Here is a 16748-nt window from a genome sequence, read left to right as displayed (position 1 = left end):
GCTCTCCCAAACCGTTCTTCTATCACCAAATGACCTGGTACTTCTTCGTGCATATATGATCACGCATATACATGTATACATGCATATATATCTCGGCAAAGATCTGGATTGTTTACCCTTTTTGAGGTATGGTTCTGTTTTTATCAGAACTGTCACCCTCTTAATGTGCTTGTTGGTGGTAATTTGGGCGGAAAACGTGAACTTATCTCACGAAAAGCGGGAAATCTAATGATGAACAGAACTGGTTAACTTGAATCTTAAATTCACAAACTTTTTCGTTTTTTTTTGTCCTGCCAGGTCGTTGATTATACTGGAGGCGAAATACAAGCACTTGGAAAAGAAGAACACAATGATAAGAATGGCACATCGGGTGAGATCAGGAGATTCAGTTTTCTAAGCCCTCCAAGATCACATGGCAATGATGCAAAAACCCATCATGATGATGACGATGATGGTGATGACGATGACGAAGAAAACAATGGCGTTCTTGGAGAAGAGATCGAGCTGGAATCCGTGATGTCGGAATCGTGCCTCCCGGTAGGAAAATACCGAGTGAGATCAGCAGCGGCTGCAACCCTACGCTCCATCATCGACAGACACGGAGACATAGCCGCTAACTGCAAGCTAGAGTCAGCATCCATGAGAGCTCGCTACCTCGAGTGCCTATGCGCATTGGTCCAAGAACTGAAGTCAACGCCAGTTGCCCAGTTGACCAAACTCAAAGTCAAAGAGATGATCCTTGTCCTAAAGGACTTGGATTCCGTCAACATCGACGTCGGATGGCTCAGTTCGGTTCTCGAGGATTTCGCCCAGTCTCACGAGGCCGAGGCAGCGAAAGAACGGCACGAGGGACTGGTGAGTTCGACAAGACGTGAATTGGAAGATCAGGAGGAGGGTTTGGCCCGGATGGAGGAGGAAGTGGTGGATGCGAGGGCTCGGGTCGAAGAGACACGAGCCCGAGTAGCCGAGCTCGAGAAAGAACTGTCGAGGCTCGAGGGAATCGGATCGAACGCCGAGAAATTCAAAGGGAAGTCGTTCTTGGACGAGCTACTGTGATGTATGTGTTCAGTATATGTTATGGTCAATGTGATGATGAATATGGAAACCTTTGGTCAGTCCATGAAGGTGATGAAATGTTAGTAACTTCGAGCTAAGCTATTTAGCGTTTACTAATGAATGTTTTGGGATTGTGACTCAGATTCTTTAATTTTTGTGTAATCTGGTTTTGTGAGATTGATTATAAATATTTATCAGCGAAAATCGGATATTAATATACAAATTTGTAAAAAAATCTAAATGAATATATTAATTTTAAAATTTTCAAAAAAAATATATTGTTTATTTTAAATCCTATATTAAATCTTAATTTTTTAAACTTAAATTTTTAAAGGAATTTCATAAATTACCGTAAATAAATTCTAAACTTTTAAATGATTTCAAAAATCAACATCGCAACAAAACCACCATAACATATGATATTTAGGAGTTCAAATTTGTGTAGAAAATTTTCTATTTTTTATAATTTTAAAATTCATATACGATTTTTTTTCTTGTAAAGTTTTGTTGGGCCTGGCCCATTATTCAAGCCCACCAACCCACGCGTTTTCCTATTTCAATTTGTTTACCTCCAATTGCTTGGGTTTTTTTTATTTATTTTAAAATATTTATTCTCCAAAGAGGAAATTTATCCTCGGGAGAAAAATCAGAAGCCTCCGCAGTCGTGTCTGTCGCTGGTGAGTTCCTCTCCGATTCTTCTTTGATTTCTTCTTTTTTACTCGGTGATTTCTAGTTTTAGGGTTTCATTCGTTCATGCCGTTCCGATTGTTTGGTTGGATACCGAGAAGGAAAGGGCAAACAGCACGATATAAAGATTCAGCTTAGTTCTTCGTTTGCTCGTTGATTGGAGGAAAGTTCGTATGTATTGGCTGATTTTGCCTTGGAGGATCATCATGAGTTAGATTAGATCGAGCTGTGGTAGTGATTTCGAGGCCATGGCTCTAGAATCGCTCAAAACGAATATTAGGGTTTAATTTCGCCTTTTTTTTCTATGCGATTATAATATTATTCTACTTTGTTATCCGGTGCTGTATCTGATTTCGGTGTCTGTTCTGGGTGGGAAGTAGGATTTTCGTGCGAATTTGGGTCAAATTAGAGCTTTTTTTTAATCTATTTATTAGATTCAGCCAGTATCTTTTGGTAATTTTTTTTTTCATTAAGACAAATACAATTGAGATTAGGCAATAATAGGTCTGGTTTCACGGTGTATTTGGCTCGTGATTTTAATTTCTGGATCTTTTGTTATTTCGAGTTTTTAGTGGAAAGTTCCAATGGTGGTTTTGATGTGAATAGCCTACAGGAGAGGGATAGCCGGAATACGCTAACACCAGCGTACAATATGGATAGGGATAGAAATGTGCACCCAGATTGTATAAATGCTTCGAATCCTTATCATGAGTGTGTGGAATATTGCTTCAGAAAAATAGCTGAAGCCAAGGCCCGATTGGAGCAGCAGGAGGCCGGTTCGTACCCCTTCTCTATATTGCATTGGTGTTTTTATATATGGTTCATGTTTTCACTTTTCCTGTGATTAGTTTTATATGGTTTACGCACAAACAGCTCTTCGCATAGATTATGTAGTCGAGATTGCGTATTATGTATATAACGAGTGTGGGGATACCAAAATTTGACTGCGTTCATCCTCATATCTTTTATTCTATATAGGTTATTAATTTATGGTGATATCCTAAAATCATGTGATTCTGATGAACACTGAAAAGTGCCTTTCTAGAACTTATTTTTCTTGTGTTTGCACTAGCAGAATCAGCTGGAGCTAGTGGTGGCCATGTTTACTCTGATGCAAAATTTCGCGAGCAGGAGGTCTCCCTTGATGAAAAACAAGAGGAAGAGACATCTGAAGATGAGGATGATAAACTGCCTGAAGTAGACGTGACTCAGCTTACAGGGAGGAAGAAGAAATTGTTTGAGCTGAGACTTAAGATGGTAAATCTCGGTATATATTTTCTGCTTCAACCCTTTTGATACGATTAATGTTATTCTGTTTCCTTATTGCAGAATCAAGCTAGAAAAGCCAATCAGACAGATGTCGGGGCTGAAAAGAAAAAAATGGAAGCTCCACCTGAGACGAGGGGCATCTCTAAACAGAAATGGTTGGAGGAGAGGAAGAAAAAGATTGGAAAACTTCTTGATGCTAATGGTTTAGATATGACAAAAGCGTATATGCTAGATACTCAAGAGGCTGCACAATCAAAATACAAAAAGTGGGAAAAGGAACCGGCCCCTTTTGGTTGGGATGGTATTGTTGTCTGAATCTCATCAAATTTTTGGCTCTGCTTTGTTGTGATATGGAAGCATTCTTCTCCTAATGTGAATTTTTTTTCTCATTGATGATGCTATGTGAAATGTTTGTCTCTTCTGCAGTATTCAACCAAAAGACATTATACAACGCATATAAGAAACGGACGAAGAACATCGAGGTTGATCTGGAAGAGTATAACAAAATGAAAGAAACTGATCCCGAGTTCTATCGAGATGCCTCTAGTCTACAATACGGAAAGGTTCGTGCTAGTTCTTTTTCGCATGGAAACGAGGCCTTATAACACGATATCCAGTTCTACTCAATTGAACTACAATGGCTATTAACCTATTGGCAGGCTCCAAAGATTTCAGAAGATATCAGCAGGAGGAGAAGGTATCGGGAGGAGAAGGATATCGACTCGATCAACGAGAGAAACGAACATTTCAACAAGAAGATCGAGCGTGCGTTCGGGAAATACACACTGGAGATCAAGAACAATCTTGAAAGAGGAACTGCATTACCCGACTAAAGCTCACTACTACAAAGGTGAAAACTTTAGCCTACTTTCTACTCCCAAACTTAAACTCTGTCATGAAGAAAAAAAAGTGAGATTCTTGTTCTTGTTAAAGATGTAAACTAACCTCCATTTTCTGTTCTTTCTCGTTGGAACTCTGATTAGGATCCATATCTTGTAAAGAGTGTTTGCAACCCTTTGATATTTTCACCTTTTCTTGGTAAAGGAAAACATTTTTTTTTTTTTTGCAAAGTCTATAACTTTATGAACCCTAGTTTAATACAAGGAGTAACACTATTTCATAATTCTGCTCAGTGAATCGTTTTATGTGAAGTTGACCGGATTAAACCAAATTATCTCTAATCGGATTTAGTTTGGTTTAGTTGGTGGGTAGAACCATACAAGAACTCGGTTCCATTTTGTGAAAACCAAACCTAACCGGAGCAACCAAAATTGCATCCGGTTAAGGCTTAACGGAAGTGTAAAGGTTAAAGATGGCAAATGTATGGGGAAAATGGCGTTGTGATGTGAAGAAGAAGACAAAAAAAAAGAAGCTTTTAAAGCTCAGATGAGACATAACATAACGGCTAAGTCTCTGCAATGGCCAAAAAAGGGACAGATGAGCTGAGTGGTCTGGTCCCCTTTCTCTTCTGCTTTTTTATTTATATAATTAATATTTCTCTGTTTTCCACTTTTCTGAAAAGAAGAGACGTGACACAATACGGGCCATGTCCCTCTTCTTTTCTTCTCTCTCCAGTTATTATTATATTTCATTACATACATACACGCATGCTGTATACTTGTGTGTGTGTGTATATTGTATACGTGCATCGATGCGTGTATATATGTGTCTGTTTACCATTGATGGATATTGATGTTGAGAGCTACTATTTTTGAATAAATTTTGCACATGTATCATTATTATTTTTGCGAGGAAAACGAACATATGTATATATATATATATATATATAGACGCACACAAAAATGGAATGGGGATGTTATCCGGTGCGGGGCCACCCATGTGAGGACGGTATCCAACAGACACGTGGAAAAAGATTAGTTTAAAAGGGTCCCACAGCTTTCGTTTGGTTGTGAAGAATCTCGTTAGTTGGACACTCCACAAATAAAAAAGTTGGTGCCACTGGCATCTTCTCCCCCCACAATGCACTAGAAATTTAATTAATTTTTCCCATTTTAATTAGAAAGAAAAAACAAGGATTAACTCCATAATTAATTAATTTAATTTCCAAGCAGAAACATAACGAGAAATTTCTCCCATGGTCCCCATCTAGAGACACCCACCAGAAAAGAACTGTTCACTGACTTAAGATGGACACGTGTCTTAGTCTCATAGGTTGTAGATTCCTAACCCTAGAATTCCGGTTGTTTTAGCAAAAGAGGATAAGGAGAGAAACTGCATCACTAGGAAGGGGGCAAAGGGTACACGTAAAAGACCAAAACTAAACAAAACAAAAGACTAAAAAAAAAACTAAGGAAAAAATACATAAAGAAATATGACCACATTCTCTCTCTCTCACAAACACAAAAGAACAAGAATATAGGATAAGTTCCAAATCCGATTCACACTTCAATTGGTCGGGTTGCTGCGGAAAGAGCCCAAGGCCTTGATGGCTGCAGCCCTCAAGATGTACTGATGGTATGCTGCTGCTGCCAGGGCTCCCACGAATGGTCCCACCCAGAATATCCACTGCACAATATTTTTATTTATCATAACCAAGGGTTAGTTTAATTAATCACTTGGAGATTTGGTCTGTAATTAGATTAGGGTTTTTCAAAAAGCTCACATGATCATCCCAGGCTTTGTCGTTGTTGTAGATGACCGCAGCACCAAAGCTCCTCGCTGGGTTGATGCCAGTTCCAGTTATGGGGATTGTGGCCAAATGCACCATGAAGACCGCAAACCCAATTGGGAGTGGAGCCAAAACCTGTAACCAACATTAATTACATTTGTTTAACTGTCTTGTTTTGCAAAGTTCCATTCTTTTGTAAGAACTTATACAATCCAACCAAGAGAATGGAAGAGAATGCACCCCAAAACCCACAGATTAGTTTATATTATAATAATTAACCCCACTTGTTCATAAAGTTCGAATCTTTGAAAGAAACTACACATACCCACTTCGGTAAATCAATCAAGGTAGTGGAAGAAAATGCAAAAACCAACAAAACAATAATAAAAAAGCTCTCTTGTTCATAAAGTTCAAATCTTTGAAAGAAACTACACATACCCACTTCAGCAAATCAACCAAGGTAGCGGAAGAAAATGCAAAAACCAACAAACAATATAAAACCTCATAAAGTTCAAATCTTTGTTAGAAACTTCCCAAACCCATAAAGCAAATTAACCAGGAGAGTGGAAGAGAGTGAGTGTGTACATACCGGCACGTGGGAGTCACGCGCGCTCCTCTTGGGGTCAGTGGCGGAGAAGACGGTGTAGACGAGGACGAAGGTGCCGATGATCTCGGCGCCGAGGGCGGTGCCGGTGTTGTAACCGTCGGCAACGGTGTTGGCGCCGCCACCGAGGCGGTTGTAAGGGTTCTTCATGAAGGCCTTCACGAGTCCAACACCGCAGATGGCTCCGAGGCACTGAGCCACCATGTAGGCAACGGCTCTCACCAGGGACACCTTCCGAGCCAAGAACAGACCGAACGTCACCGCTGGGTTGATGTGACCACCTGCATGAGCGATCGTTAGTACCAAACAACGTTTCCTTAAATGTGACTGGATTTCTTCCTGGGTTTTCCCGACAAGGAGGGGAAACAAACACAGCCCACCTAAGATCTCGACGAAAAACGACAGGGTATGACCCGAATTCAGGATTCGTTCTTCGACAAGTTAAACTTGAGAAAGACATGAAGCAAACCGTTGTTTTTCCTTAAATGTTCCACTGATTTCTTCTAGGGGTTTTCCCGGCAGGGAGGAAAACTACAGCAGCTAAGGTGATAACCGGAATTCAAACAAAACCCACCAAAGATCTCGACGGAAAGCGAAAAGGGTAGCATACCATTTTGGTTTAAGACAATAATGAAACCGAAGGAAGGAGGGAGGTTGCTTACCAGAGATACCGGCGGTGCAGTAAACGAGGATGAAGATCATGCCGCCGAACGCCCAAGCAATACCGAGCAAGCCGACGCCGTCACATGGTCCGGTTTGCTTCTTGTGACCGATCACGGTGGCAACGGTGACGTAGAGGAAGAGGAGAGTGGCGATGAACTCGGCGATGAGAGCTCTGTAGAAGGACCAGAGCTTGAGCTCGGCCATGTCCAGAAGCGGAGCCGGTGGTGGATCCACGTAGTCCTTGCCATGGGGGTGGCTCTGTCCTTCCTCGCCCACTTCCTTCGACATCTTCTCTTCTCTCTCTCTCTCTCTCTCAAGAACGGAGGTTTCTCTCTCTAGATTGTTCGTAGATTTATGGTTCCTCTGTTTCGACGATTGCGTTATTGTTCAAGGACTCTGCTTTTAAAAGGGGAAACTCCGTACATTGTTTGGATAGGCCAAGGGTATTTTCGGAATATTATGTTCTTTTTGTTTGTAATGAATTTTTTTTTATGTATTATATTCAATTTTAATTTGTCATCATTTGTAGAAAACTTCTAAACGTTTCGGGAATTTAAAATCGAAGTACATTATATCTAAATCACATCATAACACTGATTAAAGGTTTCGTAATTCTCGAAATTTCTATCATGTACTTTCATTAATTAAAATTAATCAGAATGACACGTCGATTGTTGAATCATTATTAACCCTGCTTGCAGTTAGCTTGATTTACTGTTTTTTTTTTAAATTATTTTTTTGGGGCTCAGTAATTATAAAAATGGAAATACAAATCTAGGCACTAAATTGAATAAATTATAATATATTGTGATTAAAAAAAAAAAGAAAATAGACATGTATACTCGGGTTTTATTTATCAATCAAATTTGTAGCTTTTTGTCACAGGGATGATTTTCCAGGCTGGTTTGAAAAAAACATGCGTTCTTTTATAAAGACATTGCCATTTTGGGAACGTTATAAACAAGATAGATAAATAAATAAAATTCCCTTAACAAAATCCAAACATCCAATACTTTCAAAACTAATATTAAATTAAGGTTATTTGCCCATCAAAACCCCTTTTTTAGAGCGATTGAATTTCTGTCAACATTAATTTAATATACTTCGAAATATGCTTAACTAAAACACAGCTCTTTTTCTTAAATATTTATTTAAATCCCTAAATATAAACTAAAACCTAAAATTAAAATAAAAAAATTAACCCCAATTCACCATTAAGATATATATATATATATATCATTTTTTTCCATAAAATGTTAGGCGTAATATTATTATATTATAATTAGAGAGAGAGAGAGAGAGAGATGCGTGGTGGGGGCCTATATGCTACAGCGAGGCCATGTGAGGGTTCATCATATAAGGTGAAGGTGTAGGGTTATATCTTTGTCTTTTTTTATTAAAGTAAATTAAATCGGCTCGTTTTTTCATCTCTAATTATTTTTATTTTATATGTTATCTAATTATGCATTAACAATGGTATATTGGGCTGTGTGTGTATATATATTATGATTAGCTGTTTTTATTAAGCAGTTTGAATTTTTTTAATTATTAAATGATGCGGAGGGTTTTCATAGGGACAGTAGTCACGGTACTACTATACAAAAAAGGAAGCCTATAATTAATTTAATTTCAAATAATTATTATTACCCATTTTGGCCCAAAAAGACAAAAGAAATTTACTTTTATTCAATTTGTATTAAAAAAAAAAAACAGACCACGGTCAAATGTCTTTTTCAGTACTGCCTTTTAATTATTTTTTTATTCATTAATAATCGTATATTGTCCATATCCACCATTATCAGCCATTAACTATTATTTGTCATTAATATAAAAAACGTAATAAAAAGGTTAATCCATGCATACAAAGATAAAATATAATAATATTCGTTGTGCCAATAAATTGCGACAAAGGAAATATTTGATTCCAAATCATTCGTCTTTGGGGAACTATCTGGCATTTCCACTTTTTGTAAAGGTAACAATAATGCATGATAGCTCGATTTGAAATCATAGAACATAATTATATTTCTTTTTGTTGTGATAATGATGTTTTTTTTTAAATCGAAATAAACCCATTTAAATATCGCAATTGTAGAATTACAATTTTTTTTTTGCATATCTCGTGGTATTTTTATTATAAGAACTCTGATGAATATATTTTATTAACCTAAAGAATACATCAATTAGTAGCAATTATATAATTAAAATCAAATTAAACTCTAACTTATGTGAAAAACGTGAAAGATTCTAATTTTAATTTTAGTAGAAAATATTAGATTATTGCAGGAAGATTCCGTCGAGATTAAATAAAATTACTTTGATTCAACTCTTTCATTGTTGTTATTATTATTATTAGATAAATGTGATTAATGTTTTTTGGGACCAAATTTAATTTTTTAAAATTAATTAAAAAGATCTGAAGGAAAAAAAAAATGAACTGTGGATCACGTGGGTGACAGCTGGCAAAAGCATCAAGGGTTGATGTGTCTTGGGCACATCCTCTCCACCAGCTAATATATTATCTGGTTATATCATTTACCACTAATTAGTAATTAGTATGATTACGAATTTAAATAATCATATTAATTTATTTTTTGTAACCAATAAAATCGTAACCTTATGGAATTGTTTGTAGAAATAGAAAATAAACCATACCAGTTAGCATAATGACAATGGCATGCTTGAAATAAGACGATGGACACAAACATGAACATCTAAATTAATAATAAATAAACCAAATATTAAATGCTTTGAAGGCTTGGACCGCATATCGGAGATTGAAGAACTTTAATGTTTTTGCAAGATGGCAAATGAATATTCTAAAATCACAACACATGGTGGCAAAGCAAAGAAATAATTGCATTTAAAATAGGAACCATGAATTAATTATTCATATACATTTCGATAATTTGACATAATTTTGAATTATTAGTATTATTATTTGTTTTTTATTTGTATTTATAGATTTAGAAGGATGTCCAAAGAGTGTCGCCATAGCCGTTTGCCAACGTTATCTCCAATTCCAGACACGTCCACGTCACTTTACCACATCAGATGGGCAATGCCAGGTCAGTGTCTTCACCAGTGGGGCCCATTTATCGGTATGTGTCTGTGTCTAAAACCCTATAGAATTTGCCACGTGTACAGTAATCCCACAACGGCTAGATTCTTCCAGACCCTTCTTCAGTCATCCTCCATATCTTCACATCATGTTATTCACCAACGAATTCCCATCTATCAACCTAATGAATGATTTTCGAGACTCTATATACATTCATATACATACATATATCATTACACTGTATAAGCAATGCTGTCGTCGTCGATGTATATATCTACGAGAAGAACATGTGTTCTATTATGAATCAAGACAGGAAACAGACGAAAACAATCCAACATCGTAACTCATTCTACAAAAAAACATAACAAGTTTCAGACATGACCTGAAAGGTGATGAGGAATGATGTAATGGCATTCTCTTTCAATGGTTGGCTGCCAGAACATATGAACACAGTATTAGGCTTTAGGCTTCCCATGGCGATTGCCAGTGCCAACCAACCAAGAGCATTTCAAGAAATGCAGCCCCTGCTAATCTTGAAGGCAAAAAATGCAGGCACTACCATCATCGGGTGGAACCCGAGAAACGAAACCCGTTGCAAATGTTGCAAAACCCCTAATCTTGTTTTCGGGTCGAGGTTTTTATCCTCCGTCTTCCTCTTATGGCTTCAATGAGAAAGCCGATCCACTTGACCCGCATCATGGCCACATCCCCAGATGACTCCAACGGCTGCAACCCTCCATTCTGGTCTCCGTCCTATCGAAAGCGGGCAGCGATGTGGATTGGGGTCCAGAGACCGTAATACAGAGAACCCGCAAAGAATCCCGTCCAATGCACTGTTCAGTAATTCAGTCCGGAGGCGTTTGCTTCCTATGGCTGCACGGACCAGTTATCGCAGCGGTTTGGAAACTTGCAAAACAAGGCGGTGCAAGAATCTGGTCGAGAAAAAGCCCGTTTATGGCAGAGATTAGCATGACTGTCCCGGTAGATATCTACGATCTGGCCGAGAAATCACAGATTGCGCACATATCCGAATACATCCCATTGGCAGCAAAACAGGAAAGCCCGAAAATCATGAATGGATTAACACCACAATGCCTTGTAAAAATCCCACAAGCCGAAACAAGATGGATTTGAACTACATCAGCCTACCACGGCCTTCCTACCCGAGCTCATACCAGCCATCAAGATTTGACGATAGTATGAAAGGAACCCCCCCACTGCTTGAAGGTGAACAGGACGGACAAGGAGTATGTACTATCTATATCACATAAGAGTTCCATTCGAAGAGATTTTACCTAGACAGAACTAAAGGAATGTGGAAAAAGAGTTAGAAAAATAATCGGAATCCAACAAAAGATGCAGCTGTGAATCGCAGACGAGTTCGAGTTCGAGTTTTTCAGAATGAAACCATAAAAATATGAATGGTGAATCACTAGCATCAGATTCCATGAACCTTCAAGCTGCTGATGAACTCGTAATTCTAATATGATCTTAAAAGTTAACGTGAGGATCTATGCTCCCTTAAAGCGCCAATTCAAGGACATTCACCATCAAGTTCATCCCTTAGCAACCCTCGAAATTCTTACTTTTTTCTCTCTCGTAATCGTCTTCGTATAATAAAAGTCAAAACCACTTCATGAAACCCTAAATCGCCCACCCAAAATTCATCCAAAATTTTTCGCAGCCGCCAACGACCGGAGTTGTGAAGTAAATCAAGACACTCTCAGTTTTTACGTTGCTAACAAATTCGGTACCTTTCTCTGCTCAGAAGCTCCCTTGACGACCCGCGCGGGAATCCCCGAATTAGGGTTCGACCCATCGGCCGAATCGAATCGGGAAGATGAAGAGAGAGACCCACCCAATCAAGGAAGATGAAAACTTAATTGGAGAAGCTTATCTCGGATCAACGAAACTTGATGGCACTGGGTCCAAATTGGACAACGCGTGGCCCTAACCCTAAGTCCACGCGCCACCCACATCACCGTCAGCTTTTTTCGAAATCTTCTCGGCCCATTAGGCCCACAATTATGGGCCTACTCCAATACATACAGCCTTTTTTCCGATATATATATATATATATATGAATGATCAATTCGAACGATTTAATCAATTATCAATAACATGTGATGAATTCTAATGCGGTTTGTATTTGATTTTAAATTTTATTAGATAATTCCAACTAATCTTTCAACAAATTAGGGAGAGATTCAACGGCTAAACAATAATTCTTCTGCTTCTAGAATTAAAATTTAAAAGTCTTTAAAGGAGTTTTACCAACTGGAAAAAAAAATATCAGAAAGTATAGAAAGATTCGTTTAATTGATATGTGGACCTTTTTCCCATATAAACCAAAATTTCCTAATTTTATTGGATAATATCGAACAAATAATTGTTCTATTTCTGCCCGTGGATGGCATATATGAATTGTATAGGAAGCTACATTTGCATAATATTATAGCTAAATTTCTAAATAATAATAATAATAGTTGTAGATGTGATTTTTAGTACGGAAGAATGGTAGGGTATGAAATTATAGGGCTGATATGAACAGTTTTCTCCCACGACCACTGTCGTAGACATATTCATAAATCCAAAATAGTGTCACAGTTTTTGGATATGCACTAAAATACGTATATTTGTATACGTGTGTGTGTATATATATATATATATAAATACGAAGAGATGTCCAAACAGAGACTGTCAGACGATAATGACGAAGGGGGAGTGGTTAAAAGAAACAAGTTTCACAATCTAGGAAAGTACAAGCTCCCACAGTGAACAGTTACAGGCATTGTCTGATTTTTTTTATTTATTTTTTTTGCTTTTTCACATTACTATTTACCATTTCGTTTTCCTATTGTCGCTTTTTTTTTTTTACATTTGAGAAATCCAACAACGTGTACGAATAATAATAATTTAGTCAGAAAATAAGGGGAAAAAGGGTTAAAAAGTGTAAAGAGGAAAAAACACGCTGTAAGATCCAAAAGGTAAAATCGGGCATTAGTCACCGCACCATTAGAGGAAAATATGCTCCGTTCAAACTGGTTGATTGATTGATTGATTTTCCTCCACTTCCAATTTTGAAAATATGCTTAAGAGATTTACGAAATCCTCCATAAATTTTAAGAAATTATGGAACAAAAAAACCCTTTGAAGAAGTCTGAAATTTAATGGGTTGTGGTTAACGTACTACTATTCGATTTTCCTACCCCCTTGGAAAATTTTCCCGGAAAATGACATCAAATTTTCACACGGGAAAACGTTGGTCTTTCGGAAATCTACAGTATTGCGGTTTCCCAATGATAGTTATGGCCTCGTCGGAGAAACCCATCTCGTTCTTTGGTCGGGGAAAAAAGAGGAGATTCGGGAGTAGAAAATTTTCTCGGGAAAATTATACGATTTTAGAAGCTTTTCCTAGAAAATCAAGGCCTCAATGGTGGCTTTCTTGGGGGTTTTACAAACTGGACAAAGATCGAGACTCGCTTCGCATTTCGTGCAGCAACAGAGATGCCTACATGGCAGAATCAGAACGCACGTTTCCCCATTACTACTCCCACAATTCCTGCAGCTCATCATTTTCTCGCCGTCCAAACAGTCCACCGCCGGGAAACTCTCTCCTCCGCCGCAGCACGACCCTTCATCCTCCGCCGCCTCCGCCGCGGCGGGATAACAGGCTCTCTCCCTGATCTTCTCGAGCGTGTTGTTGAGCGTCTCAACCATGGCTTCGTTCTCTCGCGCCATTCTCTGCCACGTCAGATTCTCCATCTCCATCTTCCTCAACAGAGCCTCGAGCTCCATCTTCTTGTTCGAAGCTCTCGCGATCTCTTCGTCCTTCTGCGTGATCAGAAACGAAGCTTTCGCTTCCATCTTTCTCAGGATCATCTCCGTCTGCTGCTTCCTCTGATCCTGCAACACGAACCTCAACCTCTCGTTCTGCGAGAGAGAATAAAGATTGAAATCTCAGTGCCCATGATTCAAAAACCGGAAAAAAACCCAGAAAGATTCAACCTTTTCGGGTTGAGATTGATCACAAACCTGCGATCTGATGAAATGATCGATGTCCTGCCTCTGTTTCTCCATGTGGGCAGCGAAAAAGCTCTGGGATTGGCACTGTTGATGATACAGAGCTTGCTGATTCATGCTTTTGAGAGACTGGAGATTGACGAACGATTGTCCGAATCCGGCATTATTCATCGGCGTAAACTCCGACCCGCCTCCGATCAACGGAAACCCGATATTGTTGGCAGTCCGAGAATCGTAATTCAACTGCGCTTGAATCGCCATACCACCCAGAAAAAAAACAAACCCAGATTTTCTCGGCAACCAAACAGACAGAGATGATTGTCTTTGATCAAATCAGACAACAAGAACCGACCCCTCCGACCCTGATTCTGATTACTCAATCTCTGTGGGTATAATGCATGAATCTCCACACGACCCTATATATATATATATATACACACACGTCTTTGAATCTGTGTGTATGATGAGAGAATCAAAGAAAGGAAAGGAGAGGGAAAAAAAAGAGAGTAAAGTAACTGAAAAAGTTGAAAAGGAAGGAATCACGAGAGAGAGAGAGGGAGAGAGGAGGCCTTGGATACTACCCTTTATGTCTTTCCCTTTCTGCTTCGGACATTAATATATAAGATAAGTTTTTCCAAAATCCCAATTTACCTAAATTATTTTTTAAGGAAAACTATTTTTTCTTTTTATTTATTTATTGCCTTTATTAAATATATGTTTACCACTCGAGAAACGACGTACACATGCTGATTTTGTGACTTAACTCTCTCTCTCTCTCTCTCTCTCTCGGGTCAGAGATTTTTGGCAGAGACGTTTTGTTTTTTTTTAGCAATTATTTTAAATTGTTTTGGCTTTTTTTTTTTTCGATTCTAGAGAAATTCAATTCCAAGTGGAATTATTACGGGGCAGATGCGGGGGAGACTTTCTTTCCTTTCCAAACGTTATCTGAATAAAAAAATGAATACTTTCCCTCTGAATTAGTCAGTTGGGTCATCTGAAACGCCTGAATTATTTGATTTTTTTTTCTATTTTTAAGTTTTAAATTTGATTTGTCGGGTCAAACGATGGCTGGTTACATGATTAGTGACTAATTAATTTGATTATCCTTGTTCATTGCTCTTAAAATGGAAATCAGCAAGCAGGATATACTTAGCCATGCTTTTTCTGGGATTTAAAATATATATATAACCATTTTTTGTTGTTATCCACAACCGTAGGCATAAACTTAGATGCAAACATGGATAAATTATAAATTATAAATTATATATATATATATATATTCATGTTTCTTTTTGGTAAAACTTGAATATATTCAAGTTTCTTTAACTTCATTGGGATTTATTTATTTTTTATGTTCATTGAATTTGTTAAATATATTGTTGATATAACATAATGTTTTTATTAAGGATACTAGTTAAACGTGACATATTCCATTGATTAATTATCACAAATCCTTAACGGGTTTAGTCGACCTTTTGAAATGTTTTCTGGTCAAATCTGGCATGGACGACTCAACAAATAATAATAAAAAAATCGTAAATTAATGGCTCATATGACCATGAAATACGTGAGTTAGAATTTCACGTTATTATATCATGTAGAGATATAACAATATTTATTATTGAATTTCTGAATATTTTAAAGAAATTGATAAGTCCGACGATGAGTGGCCCAAATAATCAATTAACTACTGCCGGAACTAAATTTTTTAAAAAAATACAAAACAATAAAATATTTTTGTTTAAATTTTCTAAAAATCGACAAGTTTTCTTATTAAATATGGCTAAATACTGTTTTGAATTTTCTTGCATAAGTATTTGGTTAGGGATCACTAATTATTTAATGCAGTTCCATGCATGCATATAGTCATGTTTTACCAAATTTAATTAAAAAGACATGCTTACGTGTCTTTCATGCGATATTAAGAAATCCCAACTGCACGTACGTATGTCACCAACGACTGATAATAATAATAATAATAATTCATTAATTCCATGGATTTACCTTCAAATTTTTATCTTATATCTATTTTTACCCTCTCTTTTTTTTCGAAATTAGATATAATGATGAACTGAAGCTATAAAATATACGATCGTTTTAACCATTAGAAAGGCTCTTCTTTGAATTTTAATAGGTTGGACGAAAACATCTTACAGCTAGGCGGAAAAAATAGGGTGGGCGTTCCGGTATTCGGTAGAATATTTGATCGGTTCGGGTTATTTCGTTCTAAAATTTGTATAAATTGGTTATTATATTCGGTTCATTTTTTGTTTTTATTTATAAAAAAAAGTATATTTCGTCAAAGAATTTTGGATTTTTGTGGATTTGTTTATATTATATTCGGTTCGGATTGGATTAATGGTAATCGATTTTTAAAAAACATTATCGTTCGGAACTTTTAGACATTTAGGGTTAAATGATCACATGTTACGTGCATTATATACGTGCATGCATTACGACGATACATGTCGCTGTTGTGAATACACATAGAAAAAAGGGAATAGAGACACAAAAAAGTTATGAAAGAAACGGGGATTAATTAATGAGTCTAATTAATATATCGACCATATATGTCGTGTCACATTTAATTTTTCATATATTATCAAATTCAACCACCGTTTCACAATTTATCTCTTTGTTTTTTCTTCTCTAGTTCCGTACGGATGAAGCTATAATCTCGAATGTGTTGAATCCTCAATGTGGTCCACGCATTCACATTTACGCGTTATATATATATATATATATATATATATATA

The 16748-nt window shown here is 37.2% G+C and overlaps 4 protein-coding genes and 1 long non-coding RNA gene across 12 annotated transcripts in view; 2 read left to right on the top strand and 3 right to left on the bottom strand.

Moving 5' to 3' along the window:
• Positions 1–1260, top strand: part of LOC104819651 — a 3154-nt gene extending 1894 nt beyond the window's left edge. For 4 of the 5 annotated variants that reach the window (XM_010549803.1, XM_010549800.2, XM_010549801.2 and 1 more), the window contains exons 4-5: positions 1–37; positions 298–1260. In XM_010549803.1, the coding sequence (XP_010548105.1) occupies positions 1–37; positions 298–1056 (796 nt within the window). In that variant the 3' untranslated portion in view covers positions 1057–1260. The remainder of the gene's footprint in view (positions 38–297) is intronic. The other variant, XM_010549805.1, reaches the window with a different exon arrangement.
• A 383-nt stretch (positions 1261–1643) lies between these two features.
• Positions 1644–3915, top strand: LOC104819652 (pre-mRNA-splicing factor syf2). Of its 4 annotated transcripts, none has more exons than XM_010549809.2 (6): positions 1644–1733; positions 2350–2519; positions 2819–3000; positions 3073–3313; positions 3439–3575; positions 3672–3915. In XM_010549809.2, exons 2-6 carry the CDS (start codon positions 2396–2398, stop codon positions 3843–3845), a joined length of 858 nt encoding a protein of 285 aa, XP_010548111.1. In that variant the 5' UTR covers positions 1644–1733; positions 2350–2395; the 3' UTR covers positions 3846–3915. The 4 variants fall into 4 exon arrangements, with proteins under 4 accessions (XP_010548111.1, XP_010548108.1, XP_010548109.1 ...); XM_010549806.2 differs by having other exon boundaries at positions 2816–3000; XM_010549807.2 differs by having other exon boundaries at positions 1692–1733; positions 2316–2519; positions 2816–3000.
• Positions 3916–5232: 1317 nt separating this feature from the next.
• LOC104819653 (probable aquaporin PIP2-8) lies at positions 5233–7293 on the bottom strand. Its single transcript, XM_010549810.1, has 4 exons — positions 6908–7293; positions 6231–6526; positions 5636–5776; positions 5233–5538 (listed from the first exon to the last, which is right to left on the bottom strand). Exons 1-4 carry the CDS (start codon positions 7194–7196, stop codon positions 5419–5421), a joined length of 846 nt encoding a protein of 281 aa, XP_010548112.1. The 5' UTR covers positions 7197–7293; the 3' UTR covers positions 5233–5418.
• Positions 7294–10212: 2919 nt separating this feature from the next.
• LOC104819654 lies at positions 10213–11863 on the bottom strand. The gene is made up of 2 exons (XR_772840.2): positions 11724–11863; positions 10213–10901 (listed from the first exon to the last, which is right to left on the bottom strand). It is a non-coding gene; the product is annotated as an uncharacterized LOC104819654 (long non-coding RNA).
• Positions 11864–13339: 1476 nt separating this feature from the next.
• LOC104819655 (probable BOI-related E3 ubiquitin-protein ligase 3) lies at positions 13340–14567 on the bottom strand. Its single transcript, XM_010549812.1, has 2 exons — positions 14005–14567; positions 13340–13902 (listed from the first exon to the last, which is right to left on the bottom strand). The coding sequence occupies exons 1-2, from the start codon at positions 14251–14253 to the stop codon at positions 13384–13386; spliced, it is 768 nt and encodes a 255-aa protein (XP_010548114.1). The 5' UTR covers positions 14254–14567; the 3' UTR covers positions 13340–13383.
• Positions 14568–16748: the final 2181 nt, after the last annotated feature.

Source organism: Tarenaya hassleriana, unplaced genomic scaffold, assembly GCF_000463585.1.
Source record: "Tarenaya hassleriana unplaced genomic scaffold, ASM46358v1 Cleome3, whole genome shotgun sequence".
NCBI classification, from domain to species: Eukaryota; Viridiplantae; Streptophyta; class Magnoliopsida; order Brassicales; family Cleomaceae; genus Tarenaya; species Tarenaya hassleriana.
This window is presented reverse-complemented; position numbering and strand designations above follow the sequence as displayed.